General features: G+C 36.1%; 1 protein-coding gene across 1 annotated transcript in view; it reads right to left on the bottom strand.

Annotated features, from left to right (window-relative positions):
• FANCC (FA complementation group C) overlaps positions 1-11,794 on the bottom strand; it is a 167,218-nt gene extending 155,424 nt beyond the window's left edge. Inside the window, exons 1-2 of the mRNA XM_044661369.1 lie at positions 11,630-11,794; positions 9,392-9,476 (exon numbers count right to left, since the gene is read on the bottom strand). Of these exons, the coding sequence (XP_044517304.1) occupies positions 9,392-9,476; positions 11,630-11,794 (250 nt within the window). The remainder of the gene's footprint in view (positions 1-9,391; positions 9,477-11,629) is intronic.
• Positions 11,795-15,849: the final 4,055 nt, after the last annotated feature.

Genomic DNA, 15,849 nt, shown 5'->3' with positions numbered 1-15,849 from the left:
ACACTAGCAGTTGCAATTAGAGAAGAAAAAGAAATTGAAGGTATCAAAATAGGCAAGGAGGAGACTAAGCTATCCCTCTTTGCAGATGATATGATGGTCTACTTAAAAAATCATAGAGAATCAACTAAGAAGCTTGCAGAAATAATCAACAACATTAGCAAAGTTTCAGGATACAAAATAAATGCACATAAATCATCAGCATTCCTATACATTTCCAACACACTAGAGCAGCAAGAAGTAGAAAGAGAAACACCATTTAAAATCACCCTAGACAATATAAAATACTTAGGAATCTACCTACCAAAACAAACACAGCAATTATATGAAAACAACTACAAAACACTTTCCAAACAAATAAAACTGGATCTAAACAATTGGAAAGCCATTGATTGCTCATGGGTAGGACGAGCTAACATAATAAAAATTACAATTCTACCCAAATTAGTTTACCTATTTAGCGCCATACCTATCAAGCTACCAAAAAAACTTCTTTACTGAATTAGAAAAAACTATAACAAATTTCATTTGGAATAACAAAAGATCAAGAATTTCAAGGGAAATAATGAAAAAAAATGTGAAGGAAGGGGGCCTAGCAGTACCAGATATTAAACTATACTATAAAGCAGCAGTCATCAAAACAATATGGTACTGGCTAAGAGACATAGAGGAGGATCAATGGAATAGACTTGGTGTAAATGACATCAGCAAGACAGTGTATGATAAACCCAAAGAGCCCAACTTTTGGGACATGAATCCACTATTTGACAAAAACTGCTGGGAAATCTGGAAAACAATATGGGAGAGATTAGGTTTAGATCAACATCTCACACCCTACACCAAGATAAATTCAGAATGGGTGAATGACTTGAATATAAAGAGGGAAACTATAAACAAGTTAAGTGAACACAGAATAGTTTACTTGTCAGATCTGTGGGAAAGGAAAGACTTTAAAACCAACAAGAGTTAGAGAAAATTACAAAATGTAAATTAAATGGTTTTGATTATATTAAACTAAAAAGCTTTTGTACAAACAAAAACAACGTAGTCAAAATCAGAAGGGAAACAACAAATTGGGAAAAAATCTTTATAACGAAAAACTCTGACAGGGGTCTAATTACTTAAATATGCAAGGAGTTAAAGCAATTGTATAAAAAATTAAGCCATTCCCCAATTGATAAAAGGGGAAGAGACATGAATAGGAAATTTTCAGGTAAAGAAATCAAAAGTATCAATAAGCACATGAGAAAGTGTTCCAAATCAAAACAACTCTGAGGTATCACCTCACACCTAGCAGATTGGCTAAAATGAAAGAAGGGGAGAGTAATGAATGTTGGAAGGGATGTGACAAAATTGGGACATTAATGCATTGCTGGTGGAGCTGTGAACTGATCCAGCCATTCTGGCTGGCAGTTTGGAATCATGCTCAAAGGGCTATAAAAGAATGCCTGCCCTTTGATCCAGCCATAGCATTGTTGGGTTTGTACCCCAAAGAGATCATAGATAAACAGACTTGTACGAAAATATTTATAGCGGTGCTTTTTGTGGTGGCAACAAACTGGAAAAGGAGGGTATGTCCTTCAATTGGGAAATGGCTGAACAAACTGTGGTATATGCGGGTGATGGAATACTATTGTGCTAAAAGGAATAATAAACTGGAGGAGTTCCAGGTGAACTGGAGAGACCTCTGGGAACAGATGCAGGGTGAAAGGAGCAGAGCCAGAAGAACGTTGTACACAGAGACTGATATACTATGGTAAAATTGAATGTAATGGACATCTTACCAGCAGCAATGCAATGACACAGGACAGCTCTGAGGGATTTATGGTAAAGAACGCTACCCACATTCAGAGGAAGGACTGCAGGAGAGGAAACATATAAGAAAAACAACTGCTTGAACGCATGGGTCGGGGTGGACATGATTGAGGGTGTGGACTCGAAACTACCACACCAATGCAACTACCAACAATTTGGAAATTGGTCTTGATCAAGGACACATGACAAAACTAGTGGAAATGTGTATCAGCCATGGGTGGGGGGAGTGCGGGGGGCGAAGGGGAAAGGAGGAGCATGAATCATGTAACCATGTTAAAAATGAATATTAATAAATGTTTAAAAAAAAAAAAGTCCATCACCAAGAGATGGTAGGTATGTTTTCAAATCAGTCCTTTGAAGTTATGATGGGTCATTCCATTGATCAAAATTCTTAAGTTTTTCAAAAGTTTTTTCCATTATGATACTGCAGACTTGTACAAATAATCCTCCTGGTTCTTCTGCCATTTCACTCTACATTTCATTCTAAGTCTTCACAAGTTTCTCTAAATCACTTTGCCATTTCTTGTAGAATAGTATCCCATTATATTCATGCGCCATAATTTGAATAACTATTTTTTAACTGATGAGTACCCATTTTGTTTTCAATTATTTGCTCTGAGAAAAAGAACTATAAGACCAGGGTCTCATCTCTTTTTATTTTGGGGGGATATATGACTAATATGGGTATCTGAGGGAGGGTCAAAGGGTATTAGAATTTCCTGATTTTTGAGATACAGTTTAAAATTGCTTTTCAAAATGTTATGACTAATTCACAGTCCCACTAATAATAAGTTACTAAACTTGCCCTCTCAAAGTCCTCTAACAACTGTAATTTTCTTCCTCTATCATTGTTAGCAATCTGATGGGTTTAAACTTAGAGTTGTCTAAATTTGCATTTCTCTTATTATTAATGATTTGGAGTATTTTTTTCCAAATTTTTGTTGATTGTTGGTATTTCTTCCTTTTAGAACAATGTGTTTCTAAGACCATTTATCTACTGGGGAATTGCTCTTGTTTTTACATATTTCTATCAATCTCTACATATCTTGGAAATAAGAACTTTATGACAGTTTTCAATAAAACCTTCCCCCTTGTTATTTCCATTTTCATTCTAAATGAACTGATCTTGTTTGTTCAAAAAAATCCTGATATAATTTCTGGTAATAAAAATTGTGTACTTTATCTTCTGTGATCATCTATATCTCTCTTTGATAAGAACTCCTGCTCTATCAATAGTTGTGAAAAAACATCCTTTCATTCTCCACGATTTTATTTATAATATGATCTTTTATAAATGAGTTAGTATATTCATTTGGAGCTTATGGGGGTATATAGTGTAAAATGTAGATTTAAATCTTATTTCTACTAGATTGCTTCCTAATTTTCTCAGCAATCTTTGTCAAAGAGTTACTCGTATCCTTGAATTTGTCAAACACTAAGTTGTTGTATTCAATTTCTTATAAGTTTTTTTTGTGTCTTAGCTATGTGACCCTGCACAGGTCACAATTCCAATTGCCTAATCCTAATTGCTTTTCTGCCTTGGAATCAATACTTCATATTGAGTCTAAGATAGAATGTAAGGATTAAAAAAAAAGTTTTTGTGTCCAATCTCTTCTGTTTCATTTATCAATCTTTCTTGTTTTTAACTAGGACAGAACTGCTAAGTTTTCCTCATTACTGTTTTTAAAAAATATCCCTTCTATTTATATTCAGTAATCATCAGAGATCTATCTATATTATCTAACTTCAATAATAAATGGCATTCAACTAGTTCATGTCTTTCTTGTTTTGTTTTGTTTGCAAAATGCATACAGGTATAAAAGTGGCACATTGAAGTTCCTTAGCCATTATAATTAGGCTATCCATCTCTACTTATAATTCAGTTAACTTTTTTTTAAAGACCCTTACCATCTGTTCTGGAATACACACTGAGTGTCAGTTCCAAGGCAGAAGAGTTTGGTAAGGGCTAGGCAGTTAGGGTTAAGTGACTTGCCTAGGATCACATAGCTAGGAAGTGTCTAAGGCTATATTTGAACCCAGGGCCTTCCAACTCCAGGCCTGTCACTCTACTCACTGAGTCACCTAGCAGGCCATCAATTAATTTTTTAAGTATCTAGATGCTATTCCACTGGGTTCATATAAATTAGATACTGATATTATTTCATTACTAATAGTTCCTTGAGGCATAAGGTAATTTCTCTATACATCTCTTTTAATCATGGCAATTTTTCAGGTAGTTTATTTGAGATCATGATTGCTAGTAATCAGCTTTTAAAAATTTACCTATAGCATAACAAATTCTGTTTTAGCCTCTGAATCTCTGAATCATAACTCTATCTGAATCCCTATGTTTTCAGTATATTTCTTAAAAACAACACATTGTTGGAAGCAGCTACTATGTAGGAGTAAGAGGAATAGTACAACCCAACTCTCCCTCAAAACTACTACTCAAAAATCTGAAAATGCAATAGACTGATTCCTGATGGGGAAATCTAAGGAAAAAAAAAAATCAGTGAATCATTTTCCCAATACAAGTTAGTATAGACTCTATACCAGTGGTTCCCAAACTTTTTTGGCCTACCACCCCCTTTCCAAAAAAAATATTACTTAGCCCCCTGGAAATTAATTTTTTAAAATTTTAATAGCAATTAATAGGAAAGATAAATGCACCTGTGGCCATCACCACTTCCCTGGATCACTGCAGCACCCACCAGGGGGCGGTGGCACCCACTTTGGGAATCACTGCTCTATACTATAGAGAAACCATATTTTAGGTTTATGGATACTGAGAACGAGTAACAAATAGAGCAAGGCCTGATCTTGTCCTGAGCACTAGGGGAAGAAGCGGTCCCAATTGTTTCCCACAACCTAGAATTAGGTCACAGATCTACAATGTACAAAGAAGAGAACTATATCCAGGGAGAATCGTAGCAAGGAGCAGTCATAGGGACCTATGCCTAGATCAAAGAACCATCACAGGCCCTCTTCTGGGTGTTGGAATATAAGGAAGAGAGTTTAGTAAGAGATGATGGTCTGTAGAAGACAGATGCATGGAAAAGATTCTGGAATGTTGAACAGAAAGGTTGAGCTGGAACTCAGCAACTGTCTCTCTCTGGGGGTTTGCTGACTGCAAGCACCTGGTAGGAGTGGCTGCCAAATATCCTGGTGGAGTTCCTATACCTGTCCTTTCTACTGAGACCTGTGTTTCCCTTGGAAGAAGATCTCTGAACCTGAATCTAGCCTGAACCAATATTCAGCTATCTGCACCTGTCAGTAAGCGGAGGTCTGAGTCCATCTGGACTTGGGACCTTTCCCTTGGTTCCCTGTCTAATCTGCCACAGACCTATACCTCTAATAACAATCCAGAGAGGTTTGCTTTGTGTAGGATGGCTAGATTTAGGGTTTGGGAATTTTTAGGTGAGAGAGGAGAGGGAAATAGAGTAGTCCATCAATCTCTGAAGACCCTTCGTGAGAAGGCTTTAGATTCTGGGATATTTAGCTAGTAAAGAGTGGTAGAAATTCCCTTTTCCCCTCCAAACCTCTATTTTAGAATAAATTACAACTTCCAGTGACTTTTGCCTGATCTGTGACTGAGTGGTCTGTGCTAGACCCAGCTCTGACCTGGCCAGAGTTAACTGATGGCCTTCAACCCACAGTGTAAAACCTCTGTTACTGGCCCAAAGTAATTCATCTAATCCTATCTCCCCAAATTACCCTATTACAGTATTAAAGGCAAGGAGCAAGTAGTGGGAAGCAGCAATGGCTCAGTCTCCTTGGAACAAAGTAGGGTCTCAGATCCAGCAATCTGAAGCCTATAGTGGAATAAGCAGGGCATGGAACCCAGATGAAAGCCTGCAGAGCTTTCCAACTGGCTGATGAGTGACTGAATCCATTAGCAGCCTATTAGAGCTACAAGCACAAACACAAATCCAGGTCAATAACTTGAAAAATCTGACTAGGAGAGAAATTTAAAGACATCACCCAGGATTAGATCTCTTGTTAGGATCAATGAATTGTGAGTCCATATATTATAATAAAAGGGTACTAGAAAAGCTGGAGCCAGTCAGTTTCCCCTCTATGTTACTCAGGGAAAGAATTTAAACAGGAAATCTCCATTTCACCAAAAGTCAGGAAGTTGAGGCAGCCCATAGCCATGGGAATCTATGTAGCAGTCCAGCAGTAAAAAGGACAGGACCCAATACGGAGTAACAGTCTAACACAACTAAACAGAGAGGATACTAAAATAATAAAAACAAATAATAATTCAAAAAGAAACCAAAATTCATTAAATAATTATTATAATATTTTGAAGAATGAACCAAAATTGGCTGACAGAATACTACGAACACTCAGAGAACATGGGAAAACAAGAAATTCCAAAAGCAGCTAAAAAAACAATTTATAAAAGAATTTTAAATGACTTTATATTAAAATTTTGATCTCACTATAGAATGAAAAAACAAGAACAACAGATTAGAAAACTGATTATGGAAAATCTTCATAGAGAACAAGGAAGAAAATAACAAATTTAGAGTACAAAAATGTTGAGGTGAAGGAAATTTTGACAAAAGAGAAGAAAAAAAAAAGAAAGAAGGGAAAATCAAAGTCAATCTTGATGACAGGACAAGCCTTTCCCTCTAAAGGGACTACTGGCTGTTACCGCATTCATATGGGAGTAGGGAGATCGAAAGTCTTGGTGGAGACAAAGAAGAGCTTCAGGGTTCAAGACAGAGGGGGAGAGTGAGAATGACTGTGATTAGATAAGAGGTCATCATCTCAGGACTAGTGATACTTTTTTCTCTTCTTTATCTAGACCAATTGGAGAACCAACTCAGAATCAGAGGTCTAAAATGACCTCTTTTATAGAATTCTTTTCCCCTCTTATCTTTGCTTTAATCTTGCCCTGAGGAGCCTTGGTTATGGATTAAGTATACTATCCACTGCCTTTATTCCTATACAGATGGTGCTGAAACTGAAGAAAAATCAGGAAGCACTGCTGACAGAGTCCACTACAAATTGATGTTCCATAATCTCAACTGGGGTCTCATTGTGCAAAACAATTCTTTTACATATCCCAAATCAAATAACTATCCTACTTGGCTCAGGCTTTCTCTAAACTTTTTCATCCCTCTTCAAGCTTCTCATGGCTTCCTCCTCTTTCCCCTTCTATCCCCTTTCCTCCAACTCTCAATTGACAATTTTCTCTATTTCGTTTAGAAAAAAAAAAAAAAGGAACCATTTGCTGAGAGCTCCTTCTTGCCCCTCTCCTCATTTCACATCACTCAAATTGTCTTCCCCTACTGTCTTACTGGAGGAGGGTTGGGCACGAGGCTAGCAACCTCACCCCGTAAAAATCTCACTTGCTATAGAAACTGTAACCTCATTGAACCAATGAAACCAAGGATCGCCTAGTCTGGAAGATTGCTCTCCAACAGAGTCCGTGACGTGTGCTGGCAAAAGCCAACAAACTCCAGATCTTTGTTGACGGGTGCCTGCGTCACATCTTGGACATCAGATGGCATGAGAGGATCTCCAATGCCAGACTCTGGGGGTGAACAGTTCGGTGTCCCATCAATCAGAACACTATGAAAATCGGAGGACAGCGTTGCCGGAAAGGCACTGCCAAAGCAGACCTGGCAGAGATATGCCAAGAACAAGACAGGGACCGTCGGGGTGACATGGGCCCAGTTGGGGGAAGTTGCCCAGAACAGAGTCTGTTGGCGTGAGATGGTTGTGGCCCTATGCTCCTCTGGGAGTCAATAGGAATAATAATAATAATAATAATAATAATAATAATAATAATAATAATATTGTCTTCTTTACCCTTGTCTGATATAAGTACTACTTTCCCCTCCAAAGCAAACTCTTTTCCACGCATAAGGAATCACTTCTAAGGCAGATTGCCCCTTCTGTCATTCCTACTTGCTCAGTAATCTTCAATCACTCTGCATGTGATGGCTACCTCTCTACTGCCCTACAAACATTCCAATGTCTTCCCTATCTTCAAAAAACCCTCACTTGATCCCACCTATCCTACATGACATCATCCTATATCTTTTATATGATTGAACTCCTTGAAAAGTCATTCTATAACTGATGCCTGCATTTCCTTTCCTCTTACTCTCTTAACTCTCTGCATCTGGCATATGACTACACCATCCAATTGAAATTGCTCTCTCCATAGATAACAATGATCTTGTAGGAATAAGTTAGGGATGGTCTGATTTCTAGGATTAGTTGAAAAAAGGGAATTTTGAGAGAAGCCCTGGGAAAGGATTCTGGGTAGAAAGGAATTGTGGGTCTACAACTGGAAACAACTGAATTTCACTTCAAGAAATGTATATTTCATAAAGAGAAATCTATCTCATCATATAGTTATTGCCCATAAATTTATCAAAACCTTTACAAATGAATTTATATTTTCTCTCTGAATCAAAGCTTGGGGAAAATCTTCCCACAGTTTTGTTACATTTACATTTAATAGTATTCCTTTTTATTTTAGATAAAACTAATAACTAATGATAATAATAATATAGGTGACATGTAATATTTAACTGGTTGTAAAGCAGTTGATATGAATCAATAAATATTGATTAAGTGCCTATCATCATGTACTAGGCATTATGCTAAGGAGTGGGGATACAAAAAGATGCAAAAAGATTATCTCGGTCTTCAAGGAGCTAACACTCTAATGTCTCACACACACACACACACACACACACATTATATACCAGACAATAGGCATAATTTCATCTTCATAAAATCAAGTGAGATAGATGTGATTAATATCATCATTTTGCAAATGGGGGAAACTAAGGATCTGATTAAGTGACCTAACCAGGGTCATGAAGGTAGAAAATTTTAGAAGCAGGATTTTAATCTAGCTCTTACTAAATCTGTAGTCCAAGCACTTTTATTTTATAACAAGAATGGAGAAGAGGTACCTTGTGTTTATATGCCATGGTATACAAGAATTTCAGAATTTAAACATAATAATTTAATGAAACATGAGGTAGACTGAAATGAGTGCTGGATTTAGAGTCAGAAACCTAGATTCAAATATGGATGTGAACCTTGCAGATCAGTTCTTGGGGTATGGTTTCCTTTTCTGTAAAATGACAACTTTGGCCAAGATCTCCTGAGTTCTTTTCTAAACCTAAATCTAAGATTACATGACCCTAAAGAAAGTAGAAAGAATAAAAAAAAAACTGCACAATCATTAGTCACTATTACAATATTAGTCAATATCGGTTGCAGCATTCAAAATAATACTTACCTTTAAACTGGACACTCAAATTAGATTAGCATATATTTTACCTTTCTCACACAAGGAAAAAGTTTTTGTTTCCAAAAACTACATTACTGCCCAAAAAATACATTACAACAATAAACGATTTCTTATGCCAGAGCAATTTACATTACTTTGAAAAAGATGAAGTAACTTAATAAAGGAAATGCCACTAAATTTTTATTGAACTTTGATTAATAATATAAAAATTCAAAAAATTTCCAGAAATGTGTTATTTGGTAGAAATAAATTCATAGAAAATTTGTTCCAGAAGGATGATTCTAGTCTTACCATATCCTATGACAAAAGGATTCCAGCAAAGCCTTCCTAGCAATTGACCAATTAAGGGAAATCTGTCAATAGCCATAGAAAAATCCTGTAAAAAGAAAATAGGTTCATAAGAAGACACATTTTGGATAGATTGAAATGGTGTTAGTAAGAGTTTTAAGCCTTGCTTATATCTTTTGGAAAAACAGAAAACAATAATTGAGGTCTTCTGGGTAGTTAACTGAATCAAAGCTCTCAGGCAACTATTCTAACATGATCCTTTATATACATAATCTAAATCAAGATACACATTTCCTTAAGGTAATACTTGAATAATGTTAAAATTTTAATTTCATTTTCTTCACTCTTAGAAATCATGAGAAGTTGCATGATTTGAAGATAAAGATTTCATAACAGTAACATACTAGATTATATTTGGTGATTTATAATTAGATAATCCTATACCTTAGTTTGGGGCAGCTGGGTGGCTCAGTGGATTGAGAGCCAGGCCTAGAGACTGGAGGTCCTAGGTTCAAGTCTGGCCTTGGACACTTCCAGCTGTGTGACCTTGGGCAAGTCACTTGACCCCTATTGCCCACCCTTACCATTCCTGGGCTAATGAAAAAGGAGGAGGGTTGGGCGTGGGGCTAGCAACCCCACCCTGTAAAAACCTAAAGTAGGGGCAGCTGGGCTAGCTCAGTGGATTAAGAGCCAGGCCTAGAGATGAAAGGTCCTAGGTTCAAATCCGGGCTCAGACACTTCCCAGCTGGGTGACCCTGAGCGACCCATTGCCTACTGGTTGTGGTGACCCTGAGCGACCCATTGCCTACTGGTTGTGGCCCTATGCTCCTAGAATGGAGTCCCAGGATAAAAAAAAAAAATACTTTAGTTTTGTACTAAAATGTAAACCACTGTCCTGGAATTTGTGAAAGATTTAATAGCAACCAAGGGCATCAAGTAAGTATTTCTGTCTATTACTACATATGCTCATATTATGCCAAATTACATTATAACTACAATCTTAAGCTTAAAGAAGAGAGGGAGAGGAAGAGAAGGGAAGGGAAAATGAAAATAGAAAGGTTTTTTTTTTAAAACAATAAAATAGAGTTAAGTCCTATAAGTTGTTGTGTAATTGGTCTGTTTCCCTGTTTCCATATGTTTACTGTTATATAAATGGAGAAATTTTAAAATGGGCCAGAATTATGATAACATACAAGTAATTGAAACAATAATCATTTCCTGCTGCAATAAATTCCTAACATTTGTCTCACATTCAAGGATGACCATAAAACGTTTGGGGGCTGTGCAAAAAGGTCCAATTTATGCCGTTTCATAACTTTGATACACCAAAATGATATGAAACAATCAGAATGTATTATGTAAACATGCAGAATATACCTTATTAAAATCTATATAAATGCATCTTATCATAATTAAGACATACTAAAATTTCTAACTTGCCTGGTTTTTATAAACCTATTAAAAAATTTCACATTTAAAACTATCAGTTATGTTTATGAAATTTAGCTTTAAAGACAAACATATAAATTACATTGTTTTTGTAATATTTAAGTCATAGTGCTAGAAAGTATACTAGAAAAATCTTTCCTGCTGACCTAATAGGTTGTGTCATTGCTTAGTGTGATGTAAAAAACTTACTTTATGTAAAAATACCTTATTTATATGAAATAATTTTCACAAGTAAAAAAACTTCATATCAAAAGTAAAAATTCAAAATTTGCACTAACCTAAAAACAATTTAAAAAATACTTTAATAATAATTATAATACTTCTCAGTGATCTGAGCATGGTGATTTTCTGCTTAAAGTTAATATAGTACAGAGTAAAAGTTTGCATGTCAGCAAGCTCTTCAAGATTTAGAGGATCACTTACAATATAATATAGAAATACCTTTAAATAACCCAATTTATGACCTGACAACCAGGATCAAATTCTTGTTTACTTTAAAGAGAGGAGCTTTTTTTAAGCCTACTTGATTGGTCAGGAAGTTTCATGTGACAATATAAGCAATCAAGAGAAAAAAAAAGACTTCTTTACCAATAAATCAAGAACTCAGGAAACACATTCTTGTTTGTATTACCTGTGGCTGTTTCCCCAATTTGACTCTCTGATCCAGTAATACATTAGGTCAATACCACAAGCCTCTTTGCTACCATTAGCTTTTTGACTTGCTGAAATCTGGGGTACAGTTGTTTCTGAAGCTGTCTTCAAAACATTTCATTCTTCCAGTAAGCTACTTACCATATGTTTCAAAGTTTCATAAATCTGCTGCAGGAACTTCTGTAATTGAGGCAGGTGAAGGCAGACATCTTGCTGGGATTCCAAAGTGGTGGTCTGGCCCCACGCAACAGCCTTATTCAGCCAAAACTCAAAGTTCAAAGGAAGGTCTAGTCTATCTTGAGCCATCTCAAATGAGAGAAAAGGCAGCAAAATTTCAAATAGTCACGTCATTGTGCCTACAGGTCAGAAAGGGGAAAAAAATGAAAGTTGGCTAATGTCTACTTTGCAAGACAAGAACACATCAAAAATATTCTTCTACATCCCTGCCTTGTATACCACAGCATGGTTAATGGCAAAATTATAAGAAACATAATCTTTTTGTGCTTATTTAAAAAAAAGGAGCAGTATATTAATGAATAAATTGCTTCAGAATGTGATTCCCAACTAGAGATCTGATTTTTACCATCCAAAATTTTCATCAATAGTATCATAAAAGAAATAAAGCAATATGCCCCAGTGTAAAGCTATGTGAAAAATCACAGCTATTTATATAATATGTATAATGTATAATATTTATACATTCATTTAAAAACTGAGTTACTTACTCTTAAGTAGTCTAAGTTTAAAAATAAGCAAAAAACACAATCTTGTTCACTTTCATTATGGCAGCTTAAAACAGTCTACAAATAGCTTTTAATCCAATGAAGTTAGATGGTTCCTTAGAGATCATCAAGTTCATCTAGTCAAATACCTTCTTCACTTGAAGACTTTTATCCTTCTACACAGCCATCTGGATGAAAGACTTCTATTAAATCATAACCCATTATCTACTATTCTGTTTTCTGATAGTTCTAATAGAAAACATTTACCTAAAACAAGTCTATAGCTGCCTAATTTGAAATTCTTCAAATTACTTCTTCCCTCCAAGACTAAGCACACAAATTGAATACTTCTTCCACATGATAGCCTTTTTAATATTGGAAGCCATTTATCTCATCCCTCCCAAATTCCTTTCTTCTCCAAGACAAAATCACTATTTCCTTTAACCATTCTGGTTTCTTTCTTTTATCATCTACTCTTTGCTCTCAAATCAAAATAAGAAAAAGGAAGAAAAATAAACAAGTTTTTGTCAGGAATTAGTCCAATCTTAGCTTACCCTCACCTCCTCCTCAAACTGAACCCACCTTTATCTAAAAAAAGATACTAAATTTAAAGTGGGATCTCACAATGGTCTACATAGCTTCACTGAATAATTAATTATATGCATTCAACATGAAAAGAAATTCATGTTTTAAGTAAATCAAAACAGGTATAATAGTATAGCTCAGGGGTCGGCAACATATGGCTCTTTCTGCAGGAGCCATAAAGTCAATTTTTTTTCAGGCGCTGTTACAGGAGCGCGCACTGTGAGTACTGTACGACTCTCATGAAATTACATTTTAAAAAATGTGGCGTTTATGGCTCTCACAGCCCAAAAGGTTGCCGACCCCTGGTATAGCTGTTCAACTTGCATTTTCAAATTTTTGGTTACAGCCACAGATAAGTGTTTTCTAGATATGGTAATTTAATTTGCTTTAGCCTGTCATTTTAAAGAAATGTCAAATGATACTTATGGGAAGTCAATACTACTGAAAATGGTAATAATTAACATTATCTTATGCAATTTTTTTGTTATTCTGTCTTATCTCCAAATTTATGCTTTGGCAAATCCAAATTGTTTGATTATAATTTTGTTCCATTTTTATTGTCATGCAAAACACACTTCCATATTGATCATTGTTGTAAGAGCACACCAAAACCCCAAAGGAAAGCCATAAATACTCTGATGTGAAAGATAATTCAAATAGCTCTTTTTCTGGAGGTGTATAGTATTCCCTGTCATAAGTTCTTCAGAATTGTCCCAGATCATTGCATTGCTGAGAGCAGCCAAATTTTCACAGATAATTATCTTCCAATATTGCTGCTATTGTGTACAATGTTTTCCTGGTTCTGCTTATTTCACTCTGCATCAGTTCCCACAGATCTTTCCAGTTTTTTTCTGAAATAATCTCACTTACCATTTCTTATAGCACAATAGTATTCCATCATCAACATGTACCACAATTTGTTCAGGCATTCCCTAATTGATGGACAGCCCCTCAATTTCCAATTCTTTGCCACCACAAAAAGAGTAGCTATAAATAATTTTGTACAAGTAGGTCCTTTCCACCTTTTTTTAGCCTCTCTTTTGGAAACAGACACAAGAAGTGGTATTAACAGATTAAAGGCTATGCACAATTTAAAGCCCTTTGTGTATGGTTCTAAATTGCCCTCCAGAATGATTGATATTTCAATGCAAGGTAATGCAAGGTGGCTAACAGAAACTTTTTGCTTCTGTAATTTCTAACAGTCACAAAAAGTTAGAAGTCTTAGAATCTTCAGAAGGTCAGTTGGATCTTGAAGTTATAGAGGTGAAGTTCCAAAGGACGAAGCTTTTGCCTTCTGGCTTTCACTGTGGCTGGAGACTTTTGCTTTGGCTTAGCCTGTTGGCTTTGGCCTTTTGTCTTGGCTTTGGCCTAATTGCTTCGGCCTTGGCCTGTGCTTATTTTCTCTTGGGAAAATTTAGACCTATCTCATTTCTCTGGACCTCTCCCTGATCTCTCCATCTACATCCCTCTCCTTCCCCTGAATTTCTTTTGGGGCCCTGGGAGGAAGGGAGGGCTTGGTGATTGGACATTGTGGGTTTAGTTTCTATAGACAAGTAGAGTATCCTCAAATAAGTTACCCCTAGTTTTAGTGATTTGATAAAGATTTTACTTAAAAGGCAATCAAATCTTCCTGACTGGGAGAGGAGGCTCTCTCAGTCTAAACCTCTCCACGACCCATTCCCTACCATCACCCCTCTCCCTAGCAGCAGTTAGAAAACCCTGAACCTCTTTCCCTCTAATTAACCTGAGATTAATAAATCCCTTGTTACCTACTCAAAGCTTCTGGTGAATCGTTGTATTGAAGTTTAAGGCAAGGGCTAATAGAGAAGAAATTATTTCTTTTATTTCTTGAGGGGAACTGCGGGCATCCATCTTGGCAAGAAGTACCTACCCGAGACTTCCTGCAGCCATCAGTTTGACTGGCAGGGAAGAGCTCTTTTGACTCCTCCCTGAGGGACTTTAGAAACTAACAAGAGAAAATTCTCCACCCAAACCTAAACATTTTTGACTGGCCCAAACTCCTTTACATCATACCTTCTCTGCTTGAAGGGTCCAGCCCATTTCCCCAAATATCCTATCTCTAGCCTCTGTGAATAAACCTGTTTGAGCTGTCCTCTCCTACATAGCCCATTTCTCTTATCTCCTATATACCTTCCCTTACCTTCATTCCTCCCCCAATCACCTCATAATCACCTATATCCCCTTTATCCTTCCTCACACCCAAACTGCCTTTGAGACCCACTCAGATTACTACTTTTGATAACACTATGCACAATTTAAAGCCCTTTGTGTATGGTTCTAAATTGCCCTCCAGAATGATTGATATTTTGATGCAAGTTTTCAAATGTCATTAGGGAAATAACATACTGAACAGCAAATAAAATATTCTCTTGGTTCTACAAAATACATTTGGTTCATAAGTCTTTCCAGGTTTCTCTGAATATTCATTATTTTTTAAGAGTACAACATTCCATTCCATTCCATTAATATATCATAATTTGTTCAAATATTTCAGTTAACAAGCCCTTATTCTGCTTCCAATTTTTTGCTGCAAAAAAAGTGCTACTAAAATATTTTCATGGACCTTTTCATTTTATCTAGTATAGACCTAACAGTGGCATCATTGAGCCAAAGGATGTAACAAGAACAATAGCAATAGCAACTAATGTCCATAGAGCACCTACCCATGTGCCAGGCATTGTGCTAAATTTAAGCACTTTACAAAGATAATCTCATTTGATCTTTACAAGGCTCCTGGGAGATAAATGCTTTTACTACCCAGATTTTACATTTGAAGAAACTAGATATGTACAACTTAGTGACCTTTGAGGTATATTCCCTCTTTTTTTTAATTTTCTTTTATAGCATATATGTGGTAGTGGTAGCAAAGAACCAAAGAATATGCACAAACAAGCAACTTTTGCAATACAGTCCCAAATCGTTTTCTAGACTGTTTGAATCAATTCATAGTTCCACCAGCAGTACCTTAGTGTGCTTTTCTTCCCAAAGATCCTTTAACAACTGTCATTTTCCATTTTTGTCATCTCTGATAAT

Source organism: Gracilinanus agilis, chromosome 1, assembly GCF_016433145.1.
Source record: "Gracilinanus agilis isolate LMUSP501 chromosome 1, AgileGrace, whole genome shotgun sequence".
Lineage (NCBI taxonomy): Eukaryota > Metazoa > Chordata > Mammalia > Didelphimorphia > Didelphidae > Gracilinanus > Gracilinanus agilis.
Note: the sequence above shows the minus strand (reverse complement) of the source record. Positions and strands in the feature narration are given on the sequence as shown.